This window comes from Plectrocnemia conspersa, unplaced genomic scaffold, assembly GCF_051122295.1.
Source record: "Plectrocnemia conspersa isolate PC_06_02 unplaced genomic scaffold, ASM5112229v1 ptg000002l, whole genome shotgun sequence".
Lineage (NCBI taxonomy): Eukaryota > Metazoa > Arthropoda > Insecta > Trichoptera > Polycentropodidae > Plectrocnemia > Plectrocnemia conspersa.
The window spans coordinates 14,255,098-14,279,448 of NW_028277166.1; the positions used below are offsets into that span (position 1 = coordinate 14,255,098).

General features: G+C 25.0%; 1 protein-coding gene across 1 annotated transcript; it reads left to right on the plus strand.

Moving 5' to 3' along the window:
* The first annotated feature begins 1,588 nt into the window (after positions 1-1,588).
* Positions 1,589-21,235, plus strand: LOC148237795 (uncharacterized). Its single transcript, XM_088205701.1, has 4 exons — positions 1,589-1,811; positions 12,959-13,094; positions 13,227-13,358; positions 20,245-21,235. The coding sequence occupies exons 1-4, from the start codon at positions 1,773-1,775 to the stop codon at positions 20,970-20,972; spliced, it is 1,035 nt and encodes a 344-aa protein (XP_088061827.1). The 5' UTR covers positions 1,589-1,772; the 3' UTR covers positions 20,973-21,235.
* Positions 21,236-24,351: the final 3,116 nt, after the last annotated feature.

The following is a 24,351-nucleotide window of genomic DNA, read 5'->3' on the forward strand; positions in this document are numbered from 1 at the left end:
GCTATGTATGTATAATGGGCTTTTTGGTAGTTTCTGCAAATATATTATAAAAATAAATAAATCTGGATAAATTTACACTAAAATTAGAAAAGCACAATTTGCTGTTAAGTATTAAAAAAAATGTATAAAAACACTAATAAGTTTATTTAATTTATTTTTCTTGTGTGCAATACTACATATTTTATCATTTAATACAATGCTGCAAAAAAATAGTATTATTTGAAATCAACGCATAATTATACATATATGGCAAGTTATTGCACTAAAAATAAAATCCAGTGCTATCACAGCAAAACAAAAAAATATTCATTGTACTTGAAATTAATCGCAAAAACATATCTTAAAAATTATAATCCAGTGTTAAAATTCTGCTTTAAATTTACCCAATACTAGTAGAGTATAGTAAATATTAAATCATAAAGAAGCATTCAACTTTTTATGAAAGTAAATTTTATTTACAAAACTATGATATCTCAATACAAAAATACAATTTTTCTAATAAAATTGAGTTGGAGTACCCAAATTCGTCTGAAAACAAAACTCAGCTGCGACTCAATTATAAAAAATAAATAGTTTAATATCACTGCTAAATTTTTCACCTAGAAAATTTATAAAAAAATAGTCGTATGATTTGGTGTTTTATTACCCTAATAATATGCACGATTACATTTTAATGAAATAGAACTTAATAGCACAATAAAATAATTGACAATCCTAATAATAACGGAAAGAAAAAATATTCTCAGTGTAACGACTTATCTGATATGAAAAAAGAAATAAAAAAATAACCTTTTTACCTAGATTGTCATTTAGGAATTTCACTTTGCAAGAGGTTTAATATATTATTATTAATATACTGAGCACTAAATACAACGAGATATGACTAAATAAATGGAATAATTATGAAGAAACTAGGAATAAAAGCAATAAGATTTATAACCATTTTATATGATGTAACAATCAGGCTCAACTACTTCCCAACCCATTAGACAGTAGCTTTAATATTTATACTACTAAAACCTGGAAAAGAGCCAAAGGATGGCACATTATACAAACCAATAAGCTTGCTACAAATGCTAATATTAAAAATAATGCAACCTATGCAGAAGAAAAAATTAAATAAATGTTTTTTTTTAGATTTTTTGTAAGATATTAAAGCTACGGATAAATTGTGACCATGGCTGAAGATTCCAGTCGAAATATTAAAAGAAAATAAGCAAAAATCGCGATGAATCCAGAGATTTCAAATAAATATATATATATATATATATATAAATATATATATATATATATATATATATATATATATATATATATATATATATATATATATATATATATATATATATAAATATATTAACCCACATGTGTGTATAATAAATAAAATAAAATAATAATTTCATTTATTTTAAAAATCACTGGCGATGCAGAGATAATATTAATCGAGATTTTCCATTTCCCGTCAAGAGTGAGCTCGATGAGCGGGGAGAGTGCAAACCCGCGCTTCGGCTTCTTTACGTCGATTCTTGTTTTTTTTCTTCCACTGGCCACATGTGTATACATATAAGTTAAGACAAACTATTTGCACAAACCACAATTGAACTGTCTCTCGCTTCGTCACGGTGCTCCCTTGCTAAACTGCAATGGCACAGTTCCTGGACCAAAATATTTAACTGAACAATTAAAGAGAGTGATTGTGTACTAGTGATTCAATAAACTGTTCCTATTGACAATATATAAACTAAAATCATACAAAATTTACATTATTTCATATGCGACAAAGTGACAAAATGGATTTCTCGAAATTTACGGTAATACAATTTGAATTTAATATTAACACATTATAAATCAATATTGCGAAAAAATATTTATACTAACACGCATGGTATCTGAAAATGATCTAACTAAAATATCAATAAGTCACATGGTAAACTAACATTTTTTTATTATCTACAATACACATTTTGTACGCTTAGAAATACATTTAATATAATACACAAATACGTGACAAAGTATAGATATATCGGTGAAATTTGCATTTTCCATTCAAGATGTTAAATTGAATCGAATCCGGTTCGTTACTTTATTTATGGTCGTGACCTCCTAAAATCTCTACAATACTCGTTTTGATGTTTAATAAAAAAAAGACGCACCATTAATGAAAAAAAAAGTCAAAAATGACAATGTGAATCTATTTTTGTGTAAGCTTTACGTGTGACGAAACGATAATCTCTTTGATGTTATACGTGTGTTTTCATAATTATAAATTTAAATAAATTTAAATTTTAGTGAAAATACACCTGTGTGATCTTGATCTTGAACACGTATCACTTTTTCTAATTTTATCTGACTCTGGCTTAAACTTTTAACCGAACCATTTTTCATGCAAACCGAACGTTCTTTGGTGCATGCTTTATTGGTTTCACATAAGATTTTTCCACAGTCGTAAATATTAATTGTTTTTTTACAATTTAAATATATATATATATATACATATATGTTAAATTCGCACATGTCAAAAATAGAATGTAATATATTATATGGAAACCGGCAGCATTAGTAAATGAATTTTTAAGCATCCTTCCAGTTGTCGTCCACCAGTCTGGCGTATGCTAAAGGTCATCGGCATTATTTGATTCTTAAAAAATACGAAATTCATTCAATTTTTTTCTGTGAGGAAAAACTATAGTAAAAAAAATAGTTCACAAATACGCGTTCCTACTGTTTCTAGACGACCAATTTTCTTTTATTATTGTAATTGGGATCGATACCCTCAAATTAATTTGTTTTTTATTATCTTGCTGTTTGTTTATATTATAAGTTTTTAACAAAAGTAGCTGTTTCATTTGGTGCGGAAAATAATAAAAAAATCAATAAATAATTGTCATATAAAAATATAATAATTGATCCAATTATATAAAAAAAAATGTTGTCAAAAATAATTTATTATATCCACAATGAATAATTTTAAATCTAATTTCACTGAAAAAATATTGTAAATTATATTAATCTTTTAATAATAGCACGAGGCTACAGAGGAGATATTGTCTAAGGTGAAAGATAAAAAGGCTAAAAAACCTTACCTCGAATGAGATTAAGGGATCCGTGAAATGAAGGAAACTAAAAGAATCATGGAAATTCATCACCTAAACAAAGATTTATTAATGCGAATTATGAATCTAATCAATGATAATGCAATATCACATTTGCGCCAAATCTTTAAGTATCATCAAATAGCTTCCTAGTTAAAGTTTCATTAAAAGATATTGAGCTATTAGTGATAGACAGCAGTAATTCCGATACAAATAATTATAAATTAATTTATATTATTTCTAAATAATACAAAATATATTTTATAATAATATTTTTGCAACGAAAAAACCAAAGTTTTTGTAATTTCTTATGAGGAAATTTGCTTTTATATACGAATGTTTTTAAATACAAGTATATTTCTGGCACAAATTATGCTTATAAATCGAGGTTTCACTGTATTTATGTTTCAAATTATAAAACTATAGTTAAATTTGCACAAATCAGTTATTAATTTATTACACACGAATTTTATGGGCAGTGAAAAAATATTGCTAATAGATTTTATATAAAAAATGAATAGCAAGTTTAATTTTTTTTTATTAAAACGGTTAGTTACTTTTTAACACACAGTAAGTGATTTTTTAATAACAATACTTAATTTTTAATTTTTATGATGCATATATTCTAGTAGTGCCTATTTCTGTTAAAATACTGTAAAAATAACAGCTTAACAAGCATTTATTTAAACTAATAACCATTTATTGAAAATATAAGCCGTTTTATAATCAATATCAAACGAAATTACTAACTCAAATATTTAGGCTGAAAAATTAACAAACTAAATTACAGCATTATTGATTTCTTTGCACGCTGATCTTAAATCCTATAAACGTGAACGCTACCGTGAAAAAAAAATATATAAAAAATAACCATGATATTACAGATATAATCAATTTTTTGTAACGATCTTAATACCAAATATTTAGTTTTAAAAAATTATGATTTTTTACTAAATCGCCCCTATCTATAAAACAAGTCTTTAAATTGCTTTAAACTTTTAGATTATTTTTTTTGCAATAATAAACGATCTTTACCTAAAAAAATATAATTTAATATTAATTTAAAACATCGTGATGTCACATTTGTAATATCTCAGTATTGATAAGTTGAAGTTCAATGTCAAATATATGTGTTGAAAAATTTTGACGTTAAACGTTGCTAACAACTAAACCGATTGTTTACTTTCAGTTAGTTGACCCGAAGAAAAGCGGTGAGGCTTTGAACTAATATTAACTGTCATGTTATTTATGTGCTACTTTTTACGTAACATATTTTTTATCTAAAATATGTCCTTCAACATCCAGGATGTGTTAAAGATAAACTCGCAGTAACTATTTTATTAAAAAAACGTTGATTTTTTAATTGCTTCAATTAATTTATTAAGATAGAATCGCGTAGGATTAGAAATATTTACATTATAATTTTAAAATTAAAAGTTTATGTTTATGTAGTACTAAATAAAATATGATTAATTATAGTTATATTAAAACACTAATATTTAATTTATTTTAATAAAAAATAATTAAACTATTATATTGATTTATTACCGAAATATTTTGATAGCATCTACCGAACGCCGTAACTAATAAAAATGTTATATTTCATAACAAATATTTTAGTTGCAATACATTATTGAGAGGAGCGCGTCAAAATGACATATTCACGGTCAAACTATGAAATGGTTAATAGTGCCTACGAAATAGTAATAAATTAGCCAAATAAAAATTACCGATAAATCTGTTAGGAAGATTTATTGCATAAGTAATTTTTTGTGTGATATTGTATATGTTAATTACAGATATTTTTCTTCAGATCCCATCGACGGGAGCCGTGTTTGTTTTTTAGCTAAATTAATGATGTGATCGATTCAATGTCGACCGTTTCAAGAAAAACGTGACTACAACGTATCATTAAGTTTAATAAATTAAATTTATTCAAATATTTTCAACGTATGCGACCTCGTTTAATATTAAGATGCAACACAATAAAGCATTCTAGTGCTTTTTAACAGATAAATCACCATCACGGTTTTGTGTCATAGATATAAGCATTCCACGTGTATAATAAACACAGTATTATCATTTATATTTATACATAATGAATATTTGAATTAGCACAAACTGTGAAAATAATTATGGTTACATTTAATATGTTAAGAAATAATTGCACATGTATATTTATATATTGTATATTATTTTTTCTACAATTTTATATTTTTTTAAAGATAATTTATATAAATTTATAGGTTTATATAATGAACTTTTTTAATTAAATTTATGGATATCCAAATATAGATAGTGTTATTTATTAATTATTTTATTGACCATAAATTATCCAATTCCAATTATCTATAAAATCAATAAATAAAACTTTATTTTTCTGTAATATGTATTATTATATTTATGTATATATATACATTAAGCTCAAAATAAACGATTTTGTATAATTTATTTTAAAATATTACTGTACCCTATTTGTGTTAACACATTTATCTATCCATTTCATCATTATTCATAATTAAAATCTCTCTAAAAAGAATTAAAATTTCTAAAGCACACGATACTGATACGCGTTCGATATACTTATCTCTTCATCTCTTCTTCAATTATGAATAATGATGAAATGGATAGCTCTCAAACTGACTGTATTAACCCTAATATAATATAAATAGTTTGCTAAACGCTTGATTTATACATTGTGTATTAATTTAACAAAGCAAATAAATTTTTCTATCCCTAAATATTCAAAAATAATTTTTGGTTAAATTTTTATAATTGCTTGTATTGTACTTGAAACCCTTACACATATTGTATGTATTTACAAATAAATCCTAATCATAATTAGGAATAGGTTTAATTTTCTATATACATATGTATATTAATATTTACTAATTTAGTTGTTTTTTTTCTTTGTGTGATTCGTATAAAAAATTTCCTTTTAAGCTTTAAAAATATTACCCTCCACATATTACTGTGATGTACGCTGAGTGTACATCACATATTATTTTATATTATTATCTCGCACTCATATATTTGATTTTTGTAATTTATAATACTATTTCTCTGCGGCTATTAATTTATTTGTACAAACGCTTTCAATCGCAATATGGCGATTATCTTTTTCAATAACGTTTTAAAATCTTCAAAATAAAATCGCAAATTTTTTGCACCATTATGGTTAAAAATTGGTCAGTCGAAATAAAATATATTAAACTTTCATACATTACTTTGCAAATATTTGCAATAAAGATTAAAATGTACATCTATGCGCTGATTAGTTTTTTCCAGAGCATGTATTTTTGTATCGATATAATATATAGTGTCTATCCTAAAAATGATTAAGAAAACTAATAATTTTTATTAAAAATATGATATTCTATAAATAATTTATTTAAACTATCTATGAATTACATTATAAATGCGAATGTACAACCAAATATTTTAATTATCACTTACCATTTAAATTTTTTCTATAGCTATAAAATAAACTTTATCAGAAAATTAATTTAGAAAATAAACCCGAGTCACGATAACCGTTCTATTATATATTTAATCGTAGACATACAGACTGAAAACATTTTTTTTAAATATACACACATATATATAAAAAAGTTTTAGATTTTGCTATTATAATAGGCGTGTGGTAACATATGTTTCAAATAGTTTCTACGCCTATTGAAATTATGCTATGACCTTACAAAAAAAACGATATTTATTGTTTAATATTTTAAAGCATTAACTTCCACCTAAGGCGTTTATTGCCACCAATTATCATTATAATTATTTCAGCATTAAATTATGAAAATAGTATCATACCTAAAATAAAATAATTGACAGCTCACAATATGCAATATATAATTAAGGCATAAATATTTTTCGCTATACAATATATTACAATTTAATTAGAGAAATATACCAAAATATTTTTAAGTTAAGCCATAACGATTTTTTTTAATTGTGCGAAATCCAATGGAATTAGATTTGAAAAATCATATTATCTTCAAACATATTTGTAAAATCAAACATTATATTGTCAGCCTTTTTATTTTAATAATTTTAAGGAACCTTTCCAGTAAGTTTTTATTTATAAATGATATCTGATACCATACATAAAACATTCATTTTATTTAACTTTTTCGCGAAATTTTCGTGAATTTTCCGCAATATCAATAACCCGTCGATTACAAATGACGCCATTATATTCAGTGAGAGCTTAATTTCGATAATGTAATATTATTTATGCCGCACACGTCGTCAATAAAAAGTGATAGACGCCGGCACTCTATTGGATGATTATCGTAATTCACTGTTACTTTTTTTTTTATTGAAAAAAAGCTTAGCCAAAGTCGTTTCGCGAATCGAGAGTTATTTGTTGCCCCTGTTCTAAGAGGTCATAGGCCATAGCGGACCTCTTACTCTCAACGGTTGCCATTCTCGTAGAGATTGAAAGTGATCAGAGGCATAGATAGAATCATATGCAATTCAATGCAAACACTGCAATTATAATACATTACAAATGAATAATAAATTATCGATTGGCAATAGATTGACTATTAACGTTGGTTATTTAACGTCAGTAGGGATTCATGAACATATTGCAACTTATTATATAATGTGTATTAAATAATGCATATCGTAAATATATAGTTGTATATAAAAAACTAAATATATTTTTAAATGTTGTATATCTCATGAACTGTTGCGGAATCGTAATATTGAATAAAAAAATGTTTACCAATGTCTTTATTATATAAACTGTATGTTAAACATTTTTAAACAAAGGCAACTCGATTAATATGTTACATTACATTTAGAGTTTCTAAATATTTGTTGGTTTCAACTATTCGAATATATAATAATAATTTTTTGCAAAATCAAAAAACACAGTTAAAATAAATAGCATATTTTAATACATACACAGTTTTTTGTTAACAATATAAAATAGCATGATAAAGCATTAAATAAGATGTTAAGAACATTTTTATTTTAGTGATTTTTGCTGCAGGATACTTATTTAATTGCTATTGACCTGGGTTCTATTATCAGCATATAAAACAATTTACCATAATTAATTACTTTATAGATACTTAAAAAATTATTTGTAATAATTCAAAAAAAAATTTAATACCAGTCGTTGAGAAAATCTTCAATTGCATTATATTAACTTAAATAAATAATTTTCGTAATATCAGAAATGAAAGGCTTATTTCTTTTAGCTTGACCATGGCTGGCATAAATAAGTTAAAGATAAGAAGTTCAATTTTGCAAAACAAAAAACACGCAATTAGCTATAAACTAATGTTTTAAGAGTTAGCGTAATATTTATCTATGAATATTTCATTACAAATATGAACAAATACTTTAATATTAGTTAGATAAATATTCTGATAAGGATTAGGAAAAAAAAGTATTAGTATATTAAAAGATAAAAATTTAAGTTTCCGATCACATAATTTCTACAATTGCTGAAAAGTAATAATTTGTTGAATTTGTTATCAAAAAGCAAATTTTAATATTAACTTTATATTTTCACAACAAAACCATTCCGTTATCTTTTTTCAAATATTCATATATTACTGGTTTTGTCTATAATAAATTCAAACTTATTCTTTATTCTTTACAATGCAAGTTCAAAATAGTACAGCTAACCTAAAAATGGCAGCCAGAATGACATGTGCAAATGTCACATCGCTACTGTTCACCGTTTGGGAGAAGTTCCTTAAGAAACAGACAAATACATATATTTTTTATAGTATAGAAGATATCTAAATCCAAAGACTAAGATACTTAAAATAATTCAAAATTTATCGTACATTAATATGAAAAATTATATTTAAATCAACATTACTTTTAAGGCAACAAAATAAATAGAAACACGTCACAGGTAGCCTAAAAAAATTAAATGTGTAATTTAATTATTATATGTTGTCAAAAATATACTTATGGTTATAATTATGATACCATAAGAGATGATTTTATAGAAGAAATGTAGCGATTATTACAACCTAAAATTCTACTTTTATATCTTTATAAAAAATAAATAATATTAGTAAAACTTCCTAAATTAAAAATAATACATTTATTATTGAAATCATTACTAAAAATATTCTAAAACTGTGTTTTGTATACAAAAAATAGGAATTTTAACTAATAAATTCTGCGTTTATATATCTGAGATATATTTACTATCTTATCTTTGTGGCAAAAACGCATAATATTATTTTAATTTTCAATTCATAGTCCTCTCCCTACTTAACCCTACAAATAAATTTTCTATAATCAAGGACAAAACCGCACTGACAAAATCTCGCCGACAAATTCGCAAACCGACATAAGCGCGAATGTAAAACGCTATAAATCAATGTATTTTAAAAAATTCCATCGTCAAATAAAATGTTGATAATCGATAACAAAAGGATATGATAATAAAAAATATCCTATATTTTTGTTTTTAAAGATTGTTTCTCAATTACGGTAAAAAGGGTTGTACGTTTTTGCCCTAAATTAACATTTTTAGCATACCGTTTCGAACTCTTATTTTTTAATTTTGACACTTTATTTAAGTATTACATATCAGATATTTTTTTCATGTATGTTTTATAATATATTTTAAAAACACAAATACCTCAATATATAATGTAAAATTTATTTATTTATATTTTCTACTGTTATCATTTAACAAAAATCCAAAATACCGCTGATATTTAAATAATATTTGAACTTAATAATAATATTTTTACTTAAATATTCTACATCAAAGCTTAAAGCTCAATTTTTTAATACATTGATATATTCAGTGGTATTGGTAATTTATATTTTTAACTAGGCTAAATAAATTAACATATTTTGGAACCGTAACAGAACTTGTTAATTGTCAAAAAATAAAATTTTGCCGAAAACTATTATAATCTTGTCGTTGAGGCGAAAATGCAAAGTTTAATTAATAGCTTAAACATTAAACTAATATTTTAACTGAGTTTTACTGCAATATTTTTTTGCGCAAATATTCTATATAAAAGATTGAATATTAAAAAAAAATATAGTTAAATTTTATTTTTAAATCAAATTAAAACATAATAAAGCATATTTTGGATCAAAAACAGAACATTTTTAGAGTTAATAAATTTTAATTTTACTTATTACATAAAAATTAATTAATTTTCTAGAAAAAATGCTGTTTCATAATTAAATTAAAGTGAATTTAGAAAATAAAATAATTAAGTATATTTTTAAGGAACTTTTGCAGAACTTTTATTTAAAATCACAAATCTCAAAAAATTGCACCTTAAGCTTAAAGCTCAATTTAAAAAATCATAATAGCTATATATTTTGCATAACAAATCTTTTACTATATAAAGTTTCAAAAGCATACTAAATTATAAAATAATAATAAGTTTTTAAAACAGCTATTTGATATTACCAAAATAAAATAACAAATAATGTATCTTTTTTGGTAAGAAATATAAGATCATTCAAATTTAGTAAATGGTACATTAAATAAATACATGTATATAATAATATTTTTACAAGGTATTTATTACATAAAGTAATTCAATATTAAAATATATTACATAAAGGTTTTTTTAGAAGCAAATAACAAGATATAAACTGAAATTGAGAAATTTAGTAGCTAAGATTATTGATAGTATTTTTATAAAACACGCATTTTTCTTTTAAATCCTTGATCTTTCAATGGCACGCATAAGATCTTCACAATACAAATATTTAATATGTTCAATGCAGACATTAATATACGCATTCGTTGCTTTATTAAATGCCTAATAATAATTTTATGACGTTAAAAAATATATTCGAAACCGCTTTTAGCCGTGACCTCTCCATTTGTCGGTGCGTTTACTCAACACTTCGATTGACGGCGAACAAGCGTGATGATATGTTAAATTTTTATTGATATGCGATATGTCATTGTTGATTTATTGAATAATAGAGAAATAAATATTTTAATTCTAAACATTTTTCATCAAATCAGTCAGCGCGTTATATTTAAATCATTCGTCAACTTAGTAGCACATTTTGATGATTATAAAATACATTGTGTATGCATGTTATAATCGCCAATATGTCAGAATCCGAAGTATACTAATTTATCTGGTGGACAGCCTTGATTATCTTTGGTGGTCGTCTCTAATCGTCGTTAAAATATTTCACCTTCTATGGTTAATATTTTATATTTACGACGATTTAATGCAGAGTCGTAAAACACTATTGTTATAAAATGTAAATGATCAATACTTGTACGAAAATATCGGCAAAAAACAAAAAATAATTAAAGTGTTTAAGCTCATTTTACTTTAAAATATCATCGAATTGCTTTAAAGCCAGATCAAAGCAGATTGCATATATTAAATATATAATAAAACATGTATTACACCTGCGGAGTTTGTTTATAGATTTTTTGCACCAAAAACGTTCCACATTTGCATAATCTTATTAAAAGCTCGCGATAAATCACAATAAGGATATCAATATATAAGTTTAAGTTAGGCAAAATGAAAGCGTCCAATTTCGCCTAAATGTTTTATGAGCTACCTTTTCTAAATTAATATCAGCCATGTTGAAAGGAGACAGAAACGAAACCGAATATGTTAATGTATGATTTTCAGTTTGCCATTAACTAAATTTACATATAAACGTCTGCGATAAAAAGTCGCGACCTTTACGTTTCTCAGATTGTGTTCTCACGTATTAACGTGCATTTGACAAAATAAACGTCATGAAAGGATTTGTTATTTGGTTTAGTGATTCGATCTCAAAAGCGTGACTTAACAAGAGGAATTATTACGTTGCAAGTAAAATTTGAAATTTACATTTAGAATATCGTGTAATTATAAATGCCCTTTGATGTGTACATGTTTAAATATGTCGTGAGAATATACGTTTGGTCATATACATACATAAATATTAATGCTGTGACACATACAGAAACGTAATATGGACACAAAGCTAAACAGCTCGTAAATGTGATATTAGATCACCTAAAATCACTGATAGATTTATTAATCCTTTTCCAGCATCCTGTTTGATTTTAACTCGAATTAAATATCAACATAATTTATATTAATAATAAACATCAGAAAAAATATACGATTCATCAATAAAACGAACTCTACGCGGAAATGTTTTTTGTTCAATTATGAAAGATTGTTGTTTTAGCTTGTTGATACTAATATTCAAATTAAGCTTTGATTTTAAATTAGTTTATTTTATAATATAACATCACAAGTTTTTGCTTTTTTATTATCCTTAATAATTTAGGTAAAAGCAAAAAAAGGCCAATTTAAATAATGATAAGAATATTTAAAAGATTTTTATACTATGTAAATGCAACTTATTTGCAAATCTATTATTTTATATTATAAAAATAATGACACTCAGCAACCAATTTGTAAATATTTTATTATTATAATAAAGACTTACACAAACGTGGGCTGCTGTATAAAAGTCAATAATACAAAACAAGTAGAAAAAAATATTCACCATCAAAGGTTTTAATTAATTGGTTGAATAATTATCTAATTTAAATATATATGTATTTTTACCTGTCAATGATCGTATGTTTTTAATTTTTTCATTAATTAAAAAAATATTTTTTTCATTGGTTTATGATTTTTGTATATATATATTAAATGTATTTCATTTTAATGAATGGTTCATTAAAAGTTGGTATTAGATTAATAATATATATATTTAAATTAATATAATTTATTGAAAATGAATACTAACCAGCTAATAAATAATAATGTTTTAATTTAACCACCATCATTAATATCTATCCATTTTTTTATTTACAATCGACGTTAATTAATATAAATGTATATAAAATTAAATATTATTTTCTATTTCAGATAAGATTCTCGACAATCTTCCTAGTATTATCATTTGTAATATTAACATATTCTAAGAGTATATACACAGATGAAACTAGGCCATACAAATTTGGATTCAACATCGAAGGAGAACAGCATAGAAGAGAGTCGAAAGGTTAATAAATAATGCATACGGTTTTCATTGTAATATTCATCACTAAATGTCACAATTTGAATGTTGTATTGCCATAGATGACCACGAACTCCACAAATCTCTAAAATAAATTAGCTTTATTTTAATTTTCAGATGAGAATGGAATAATTATGGGAGAGTTCGGCTTTATTACGGCCGATGGCGTATACCACGTTACCGTATATGCCACAGACGAAAATGGCAACTTTAAAATATTAAAAATGAAGAATATTCGCCTTGGACCAGGTAAGAAAATAAAATAATTTAGTTGCTTATACACACATAAATATTCATGTTATTAAAAAATGTGTCGCAATCAATCTCAATATCTCAAATGGAATGTGTTAATCCTGCATACCAGTGTTAATTTTACTTCATAATTTAATTTAAGTTGAAATCATAAGTGATGTAGCTCTTTAATTATTCCAAAATGCGGATACGACTAGAAGCGTAGATCAAGTGTATATATTAAGAAAAATCACAAAAAAATATACGATATGTAGCAAAATATTGACACATAAATATTAAGCAATATAACAAACATTTTAATACACGAAAAAATCTAATCATCTATACTTTTTTTTTAAATAAAATCATTTATCTTATTACTATTTCCAAATCTCAATAGTTCAGATTTTAAAAAATAGCACAGTTATCATATCGATATTCTTCAATATATAGATATATGTATATATAAGATAATTAGCTCTACAATTTAAAGGTTAATCTCAAAACAATTTTTCATCCAAGGGCATATATATAAATATTTTAGATATGCGATGTTTATTTTATCCCTTGGTTTTTGCGATACAAAAATAGCTTCCAGAAAATAAAAATCCAAGTAAAACGAGACTTTGTGATTAAAACGAAACGATATGGTAGTGAAAATATATTATTTTTTAATACATTGATATTTAAAAATGCTTTTTTATTTTAATATTAATACTATATTTTTTTCGGATTGCTAGATCACTGTCATTTATTTAATAGTTTATTATCAATGTTAAAGAAATAAATAATAACCAATATATTACACAAAGATTTTGGATTACTTTTTTAGTTATAAATATTAAAAAAATACATGGAAACTTTGCTTTGAAAAATTAAAAATTGTTTTCTTTTTGACTGCATATCGCTTAAATCGATATATGAGTGTATTTCATAATTTGGTTTTAATAACCTCACACAAGCCTATTTATATGTATTGTATTAATTTCGGTAAATGTATTTATTTTTGTTTTAATGCACTTCAATAAAGTTTTGAGGCACATATCGTAGTAAAGTGAATAAGTCGAGCGCAAAAATATTGTACAAAAAAAATATTCTCTTGGATATCAACAACCAAATTTACAAAATCTATATTTATAAATATGTAAGATAATAATGATAGTCTAACATTTAAAATTTTATTAATGAAAGCTAACAATATTGTACACACAGTTGTTTGAAAAAAATGTTTTAACAGAAATTCTAAGAATATAAAAAGCAAAGTTAAAAATATAATATGGCAGGAATAAGTAAAATTCCCACATTGAAATATATATAGAAGTCCCAATACTTTTTTATTTAAAGAATTAATTTACATAAAATATAAACTTTGAGTTTTAATAAGTTTTAATAAAGTTTTAAAACACAGTAGGGAATTAATAAGTGTTATGCTAAAATATAGTATTAAATGTTTAAATTAAAAATTCAATGTGGCAGGAATACGTAATATTTGCATAAAAGTCTGAGTGATTTTTTTAAATATCAAGAACTGTAAAATTAAAACTTAAGCTAAGCTAATAATGATATTCTAATAAATATAATTAGAGTTCTCACTCTTGTAAATATTTTTAATAATCAACTAATCGCAAAAATGATACGATTGTGTAATCTTAATTGCGTATTAACTGTTTAATAAAAAGTTTTAAAATATATTTATATACCAAAAGAGCTTAAAATAAAATTTTAAGAGTGCAAAAATAAATTTTAGCACTGCTAAAAAAACTTATCTAAAAGAGTTTTCATTGCAGTTAATATAGTAATAAGCTTTCAAAAAATATTATCTTAATTTCGTAAATGAATAATTATTGATATTTATGTTTTGTGTATAAACACACAAATTTAGCATCAATATTGGGATTATATTTAAACTTACTAATTAACTAGAATTATAACAGAAGCTATTTATTAATTCGAATCATCATTAGAGAGATTAGTGTCTTCTGCATTATTATCCCTATAAATTCATTATAAATATAAATAATATGTGACTACTTTAAGTTAACTATCCAGTTATAGTTTACTGCTGTCTAACTAGATTTTTACATTGAATGTTTGACAGGGTTCTGATTTTTTTTAAATTAGTTGCTACGATTTTTTCTTCCTTTATTTTTTAAGATGTAAAAAAATGATTTTTTTTATGGCTTTAGAATTGTTTTCAATGATAAAAATTCAGCCGTGGGGTTACGAAAAGTTAAACAACGTCGATTTACAACTCAATAACAAAGTATAAGTGTAATGCTTTATCCCAAATATACGAAAGTTCGGGGACTTTTCTGATATTTGTTGCTCAGGTTTTTGTGGTTAGTGTTATCGACAATATTTTGGAAGCTAATATTTATATATGTAAGGCAAGTATTTAATATTATAATGCTTCCTCCTATTTTTAATCCAATGTACATAAGGTGCTTTTTCAATGACAAAATTCTATGATGGTAGTAATTTCACACTTTCAGTGCTTATGGCAATCCTAAGACAATTATTCTACACTACTAATAATTTGTGTTTCTTCTCAAGAATTTCCCAATAAAAATACCAAATCAATTATTCTCATTTATCAAGAATTTTCATAGATCCTTTTTAAATAATAAATTTGCACAAATATTTTCAAATATTCACAACCACTGCAAAGAAGGGATAAATTCGTGACAGATGTTTTAAAATATGCATGCTTACCTATTTTTTACTATTCAAATACTTTTGGCCATTTAAAAGAGGTCAGAAGTATTTAAAAAAAGAGCATACGATGTTTTAAACTAATCTAAATGGAATTATTTTTGCTTTACTAATCTAAGAACCACATTATTAATTAGATAAAATAAAACTGCTCTGTGTAAGAATCGGCAGATTGCAAAAATATATGGGGGCTTTCCACAGAGTAGCGACATAAAGTCGGCGAACTTAAATTTTCTTAATAAATACAATACGAATATATGTTTTTGATATCGTTTATTTTAACATATAAATAAAAAATAAACACAAATTCAATTAGCCTACTTTAATCATAGCTTTCCATTATATCTGAAAATGCAGAGAACTAGAATCCATATCTTGACTTTTTGTTGAACCGTGATTTTATATTTATTTTAAAACAGATGCTTTAGTCAATTTTAATAAAAACTTTTTCCCTATACTACTCATTTATTATGCGCTGTGATGTATTGGCCGTTTTTCACATAAAATCAAAGTAGTTTGACATATCATTGAATTTTTATTGCCGAATATGCATTTTTTATGAAGAAGAAATATTACAAATGACGGATTTTAACACACACCGGCGGCCATTATGCCACGATTGATGAATTTTTAATAGTATCTCGGGAGATTGTTGTGAAAATAGATTTTAATATATGATAAAACACGTATAAATACATAAATTGTGGAAAATTCAATCTTTCACAATTACATTTTCTTAGAGATGCGTCATAGATCTACTCTATATAAATATTTGAGCAGAAAAAATGCAATCGAATAGGTTGTCGACATGCATTATGTAATTTCCTTATTGCTTCTAAAGCACGTAAAAATGTAAATATTTGACCGAACACATCATCATAACGAGTTTTTCAGTGATTGATGACATTTTTTAAGTTTTCTCAACTAGTTTTCTTTCAAAGGCATATTTGTACTCATTTTGTTGTATCGTCATTAAATATAGTTTCGATGCCCTTTAGTGAATATGAGAAAAAATTTATGACGAAAAAGCCCGTTGGCGGAAGCACCAGATGTTTGGATGACCTTCGTCAAGTGCCATTGGCCAAAAATCATTTTCACACGTGATTCACGATATGACGCAATGAAAAATTTTATCGAAGCCAAAACGTCTGGTAATGTTGCACGTGACGCATAAATGTAGGCGTTAATCGTAACCAGTAAAATTATTAAAAAATGTAAGATTACGTACAATACAGTATACAAAATTATTTGATATTAATGTTGTATTATTATTAAAAAATATATATAATACGAATCTGCATTACTACATCACAGCATATTTTGTTACCGTCTTCCATAAAAAAACACTCATTACATGATGATAAACGTCTTTTGATCGTATTATATAAAAATAAATAATTATTATATAATTATAAAGCTTTACAGATAATATGACATATCAGTTTTAAATAAAGTTTACTCTTATAATAAATAAATTTAAAGTTGAGTTTTTAGAAATTACATAATAAAGATCACTACAAAGTTTATTTTTGCTTATAGTATCGGTTATTCATTTTTACAGAAAAATCCACGCTTGATTTATAAATAGTTAAAATTATTGATGATAAAGCCGCATAAAAACATATTTTATTTTAGTATATAGCCGTTAGTGATTTTTTTTGCTTAGTGTGAAATTTCACGAGGGATATAAAATAGATTAAAATAGAAAGTCCTTCAAATAAATAATAATAATTTTACGTAAGAATTAACTGAAAAAACATTGACTTATTTAAGTCATTTTCTGAGCCTAAAAACGTTTTTATTGTTTTCACATTTAAATTCTAATCAAAACATTTTTCGTCACTGTCAATAGATGACCTTTTACTTCTATCTTTGTCACTTTTGCCTGCTCAGAACAGGCAAAATCTTGTCGCGAAAATAAATTAGTGATGTTTGCCACATTTTACCAATTCATAACATCATTGCCATAAACAAAAAAGAGAATTTCACTATGAATTTCATTTTTTATTTAATTTTTTTATGGCTTAGAAGAAACAGAATTGACGCCTATTAAACTTTGACATGTTACATGGACCAAAGCGAAAAATTCATTGTTCATAATGAAGTAAAAAATGCATACATTTTTTCTGGCATTGCTTACTTTCTAAATATTTGCTGTATTACGATTAGCTGGATATTTAAAGAATAGTTAATTAATATTGAAAATATTGTATAAGATTTTATGTAATAATTTAGTAGTAATAGTTCATATAAAATTGGTATTTTACTCAAATAGATACGGTGAATATAATCTTAGTACATTTTTTTTTATTGCCAAAATTTTCTTTTGTGTTACATAGTAGTTTATTCTTATAAAAAATAGTATTTTACACCTAAAGTTTGATACAGAGACCAGAGGTTGAAAAAATCAACATTAGATTTAGTAAGTTGTACTTTCAACTAAAATCGTATGTAGGCAAATTTCAATTTATTTTAATTCTGTATAAAGTAAATACATTGAATTATGTCTACAAATATAAAAATACCAATTAGGATACGTTTTTTTAGTAAAAACATTTTCACTACAAAAGCTTATCTTAAAACTTTAAAGTTTTTTTCAAATCATTAAAATATTTAAATAATTAATTATTTAATAATATGTAAGAAATAATTAACTAAAACCTTAAATTGCGTAAAATAATTTCATTTATTTTTATTTATTTGATTTTTTACAAACATACACACATACTGATATATACTTATGTTATCGACATAAAAAAGGTCTAAATAAAAATGATTTAAGCTGATCATAAAAAATAACAATAAAGCTTATTTCATATATTCTCCTAAGGGTATAATAATCCCGGCATCTTTCGATTATATTACATTTTTAAGGTTGTAATAAATATTTTATTTATTTAAAATAATCATCAGCTCACCGTTTAACTGAGATTGTTTATCTCTCAGTCGACAAACGAGCGGATATTTTTCCACTCGTTAACTGGAGATCGGATCATTATCTTAGTCATTTCTTTTCGATCTTTAAAAACAAAATTGTCTGTCAGGACCCACACATGCTCGTAAAACGGTACTGTTAGCCGGATTCGCCAAATTGCGGAAGGGCCTCGAAACATTTTAGCACCGACTCAACTTTTTTATTTCGACTGCTTGAATATATTAAAATTGCATGGGGAAAAATATACAAAAAAATATTTATCGAATTGGGTAAAATTATTATACTGTATGTCCCAAAATTAAAATTCACACGTCTGTTTAAGCTCCATCAAACGCAAAAAAACCCGGACTCCAACCGTTCCCAGTCGACAGGATAACTAATATGTTAAAAGAGGTATTTTGTATACAAAACAAAAACATTTTATATGGTCTGTGTTTAATTATAAATTAACAGCATCAGTTGCATGGACCTTGCCAAAGATTTAACCGTAGAATATGACTACGTTACTTGGCCACTAAACGTATTGTATTAATAAAAATTTGACAATATTATAATATATTATTCATATAAATACACGCATGTGAAGCAATAAAAGTTTAAAAAAATCACTACACACAAACATATGCATAATCCTAAAGCATTTTCATGTATGCGACCATAAAAAATGCAATCCGATAATAAATTATTCGGCCTTTTTGTGTGAATGTTAGATTTTATCATAATATTGATATACATAAATACATATACCTTATACAGCTAACCATTTTTTGGCACATCGATTTTGCACGTAAAGTATCACAAATATAATAAATTAATATTTACTACCGAGTGGGTAATTTTATTTATTTATAAGTTTTATTTATAGATTTGTACGCTTTTTATACAACAGATTTTTTCTGAAAGCGTTATTGCTTTATATAATAAACTTTTTAATAATTTTTATTAATTTAATGCATGTGTGTAATTTAAAGCAATATATAGCCATTATATACTCAATGGTGTTTATAAGGTATTGTATTATTATAATGCATGTGTTTAATTAATGACAATATAAAGACATACAACACAATTATTTTTAATAGTTGAAATAGAAATTGTTATTAATGATTAGTTTTAATGATATTTGTATCTTAATTATGGCTATTTATTTATATAAGAAAACTATTACAATTTATTTATTATTATTTTAGTACATTAATATTTTATTTTACATATATGTTTATTCTTATATTTACATGCTTATTAATTTTATTATAGCACCAGAACGACCACCGCCTAATGCGACGCCAATTACTGAATTTACTACAAAGCCTCCACCTCCAGAAAAGCCTCAAGGAGACCAGCCCTTCACAACAGCCAAGCCTCTCCCAATAGCATCGTGTGCTTTCTGCAGTATACCCAGTACCACAGAATATACACCAATGTTAGACAATAGGTTCAATGACGTCGATTCACCTGCCGAAAAAATACCACCAGTTGATGAACAACTACAACAAGATCAACCACCAGGGCCGCAACAACCACAGCTTCCAGACAATCAACTAAATCCTCCAGTAAATCCAGAAGATCAATACAATCCACCGCTAGTGATAGGAGGCGACGTTCATAAAACTGACCCTTCGCATCTCAACGATCAACCTCAACCCGGTGAACATGAAGGTGCTCCTCCAGGAATTTCAACGGAAGACATGTCCGGTTTGTTATATAGATTCAACTACACGATAGGATTCCACGGACATCAGGAAGAAGGTTATGGCGACGGTTCTAAGAAAGGAGAATACTACGTTAACCATAGAAATGGTGTAGCAACTAAAGTTAGCTATGTAGCCAATGCTCAAGGATATCGACCCAAGATTGAAACCGTCCAAATTACTCCGGAAGAGACACCCCATCCTGAATCTGAAAAGAGTCCCCAATATGGACTCAAAGGTTATGAATTCAAGTGGTTCTATGTACCAAAGTATCATCACTTGAATAATCACTAATGTGTACTATTAGACTAATTCAATATTTATTAAACTGCTTAATATATGACTTTTTTATAAGAATATGATTATCCCAACAATAAAAAAAGTAAAAAACTTTAAGTTAATTGCTAGTATAATTTTTATACTTTACGACGAATATATTTTAGTGTAATCGACGATATTACATTAAGAAATGTATTATTAATTATTAATTTATTATTTTGTACTATTCATTCAATGGAATACATATAAGAAAAAAACATAAAATAAAATACATAATGTAACATATATCTTTTATTTTCCAATTTATTTTAGCAAATATTAATATATTTCATAATACACTTACTGTTATTATGTAAGCATAAAATAATAAACGACCAGTTACTATTAATAAGAAAAAATAAAAAAAAAATGTATCTTCAACAAAATTAATTCGCTAAAATAATAAAAATTTTCAATATATTATTATGTACTATTACTTATCATTTTTATAATTACGCGTAAACAGTTATAGTTGCTTCAAATCTTTACTATTGAAAAGTATACCAGCAAAGAACTTCTTTATAAATCGAAATGAACCTAACCAACAATAAGATAATTAAATATTAAAAATTATATATGTATATACTCCTAGATACTATATTTTCATCAACGCGCCAAATACGTTTTTCTCTATTTATAAACTAATAAGAAACTATTTTTAGTGATAACATTGATTTTTTAATATGACACCTTAAGCTTTTTTATGAATTACGAACATAATTCTAAGCCCATATTACACAGAAAAAAGTAATTTAATTGCAATATAGTGCAATGTAAAATTATAGGACTTAAATTTTTAAAATATTTACGGAATGACACTATTATTAATTTATTTTATTTGGTAATGAAAAAATTTATTTTTATTATTGAAATATAGTTGTAATATTAAAAGTACTCTAGGTACAACTATGGACGTTTGTGAGGCTTATAAATATTAAACTTTGTTGTCAAAATTTCTAAACTCGTTTGTAAAGAACGGAAATTTCAACAAAAACTACTTATGAATCTGCTAAACGGCATTGTTTAGCTTAACAACCCATTAGAATTTAAATAGCAGACATGTATAAGCCATAAATTACCACAAAACTTCTTTAAAAAATTATAAGCTTTGAGACACGTCTATAAAAAAAACTAATAGCTTCGCATCGAATAAACATTATTTTAATTATCTATTGTAATTATCAGATGGTACCCTAAAAACTTATATTTCCTGGAAGTGAAGCTACACATTTTAAACTCTGCTTAAGCCCTTCGGTCACATTCATACAAGCCTCTTCGAAGAAATAGTTTTAAAGATGTGACACTCGGTCACATTATTTTCTTTCGTTGTAATTTCAATGAATTACAACGGAATAAATCTGTAATAACTAGATAATACAATCAAACATAATAAATATCTATAAGTTATTATTAACTACCAGACTTCGGTCTGTGAATCGGTGACATCTATGTAGGGATTCTTCTTTATATATTCGCGCATTTAATCACCATAACCACGATAATTACAAGAATGAACGTGATAAGTGCATAATATAAACAAAGACTGTAACTGAACGTACCACCACAATAGCCCTCGTAATATTCCGAAGGCAAAAAACGATCCTTTGTACATAAAGGAATAAGCAAACGATTCGTTTAACTACGTCGTAATCACCCTCGAAATACAAAAAATTTTTTTTGTATATAATGGTTGCGCAAATAATACGCCATCGGGCGACAAAAAAAACACCGTTAACATTCATTTTTTGCATTATTTGCTCTACGAAATCGCCATCAAGCAAATTTCACTATGTAGGGGGGTAAACATGTTTTGCTACACATATTTTATTTGTTCAATAAAATATTTTTCATACCAATTTACCAAGCATCTCACTAGCTAACAAAGTCACGCCATTTGGTCTTAGCCGAAAAGGTGATGCATATATATACATATACAATATATGTTCTTGTTTTATTTGCTTGATTTTTAAATGTATTAATTTGCGTGATTTTAATAGGGATTTTTAAGTTATTCTGAATTTTTATATTACTTAATAATATTTCTCTCATGTATGTGACGATAAACTGTATTATTAATCAATGCTATCTTTACATCAAGAGATGTCACCAGAGAGCAATATTTATTTTAAGATATGTTTAATAATGTATTGTCATAAGAGCTGCATGCTAATTTAAAACTTTAATAATAAAAATGCTAATCCTATTTTTTTGCATTTTATTTTATATAATGTGATTCTTGCAATTTGCACGAATATCATAGGTTATTGTGATAAAATAGTTAATATGACAAATACAGGTTTTTACTATATTTAATAATAAAATATATTATATTGAATTGAATACCATAAATATATTTATATAATTTTAGATGGCAATAATAAATTGTATATTATTTTTAGCGACATCTGTATTCCAAATGTATAGGTTTTATAGATATGTATAAGCACAAATCAAGTTTTAAATATTTTATTGTAGATAATATAATAAATTTTATTTAATAATAATATTTAACATTTTTAAATAAAATATATTTAAAATAAAAGATAAATATATTTCTTAATATCGACAATTTCTTTTATTTATATATTAGTTGTAGTGGTATTTTATTAATTAAAATATGGTTAATTTTATATAGATTTTTATTTTTCTGCCAGTTTTTAATTTTTTAATTTATAATAATATATCTCTTTTTTTATAATTATTAATTGTATTTATTAACACTTTTTACCAGCAGAACATTTTATAATTATACTAAAAAATAGCATGTATAAGCAAAAAATCAATCAAAATAAAAAAATCAGCTTTGTTTTTATTATATAATTTCATTGTAATATTATATGTTTAATAAAGTTTAAATAAAATGAAAATAAATTAGGATATTATTTATTTATTACATATATATTTTTGCTAAGGATACTATTACTTATATGTGCTTTTTTTAAATTTAATAAAAAAAGTTTGGTAAACAATTTATCCTAAATATAATATAAGCCATTGTCAAAATTACTATATTATTTATACTAATATGGATAAAATTGTATTATTATATATGACTTATCTTAAGCTTAAATATTGATAATCTTCTAAATTAATCATCTTATCGTTCACAGTTTATTGGTACTTGATAAAAATAAAAAAAGGCAGGTTAAAAAGATATGGTAAAGAATTTTTGTGAAACGGGGATTTAATTTCTTATATTTTCATCTATTTATTTCGATCTAGAATATTTATGCTTACATATAATATTCATAATCTTACTATTTACAGTTCATAGGTAATACTAAATAAAATAAAAAATTGCCTTGCAAATCGTTAAGGTAAATGATTTTCGGGAAACGGGGATTTTTGCCATACC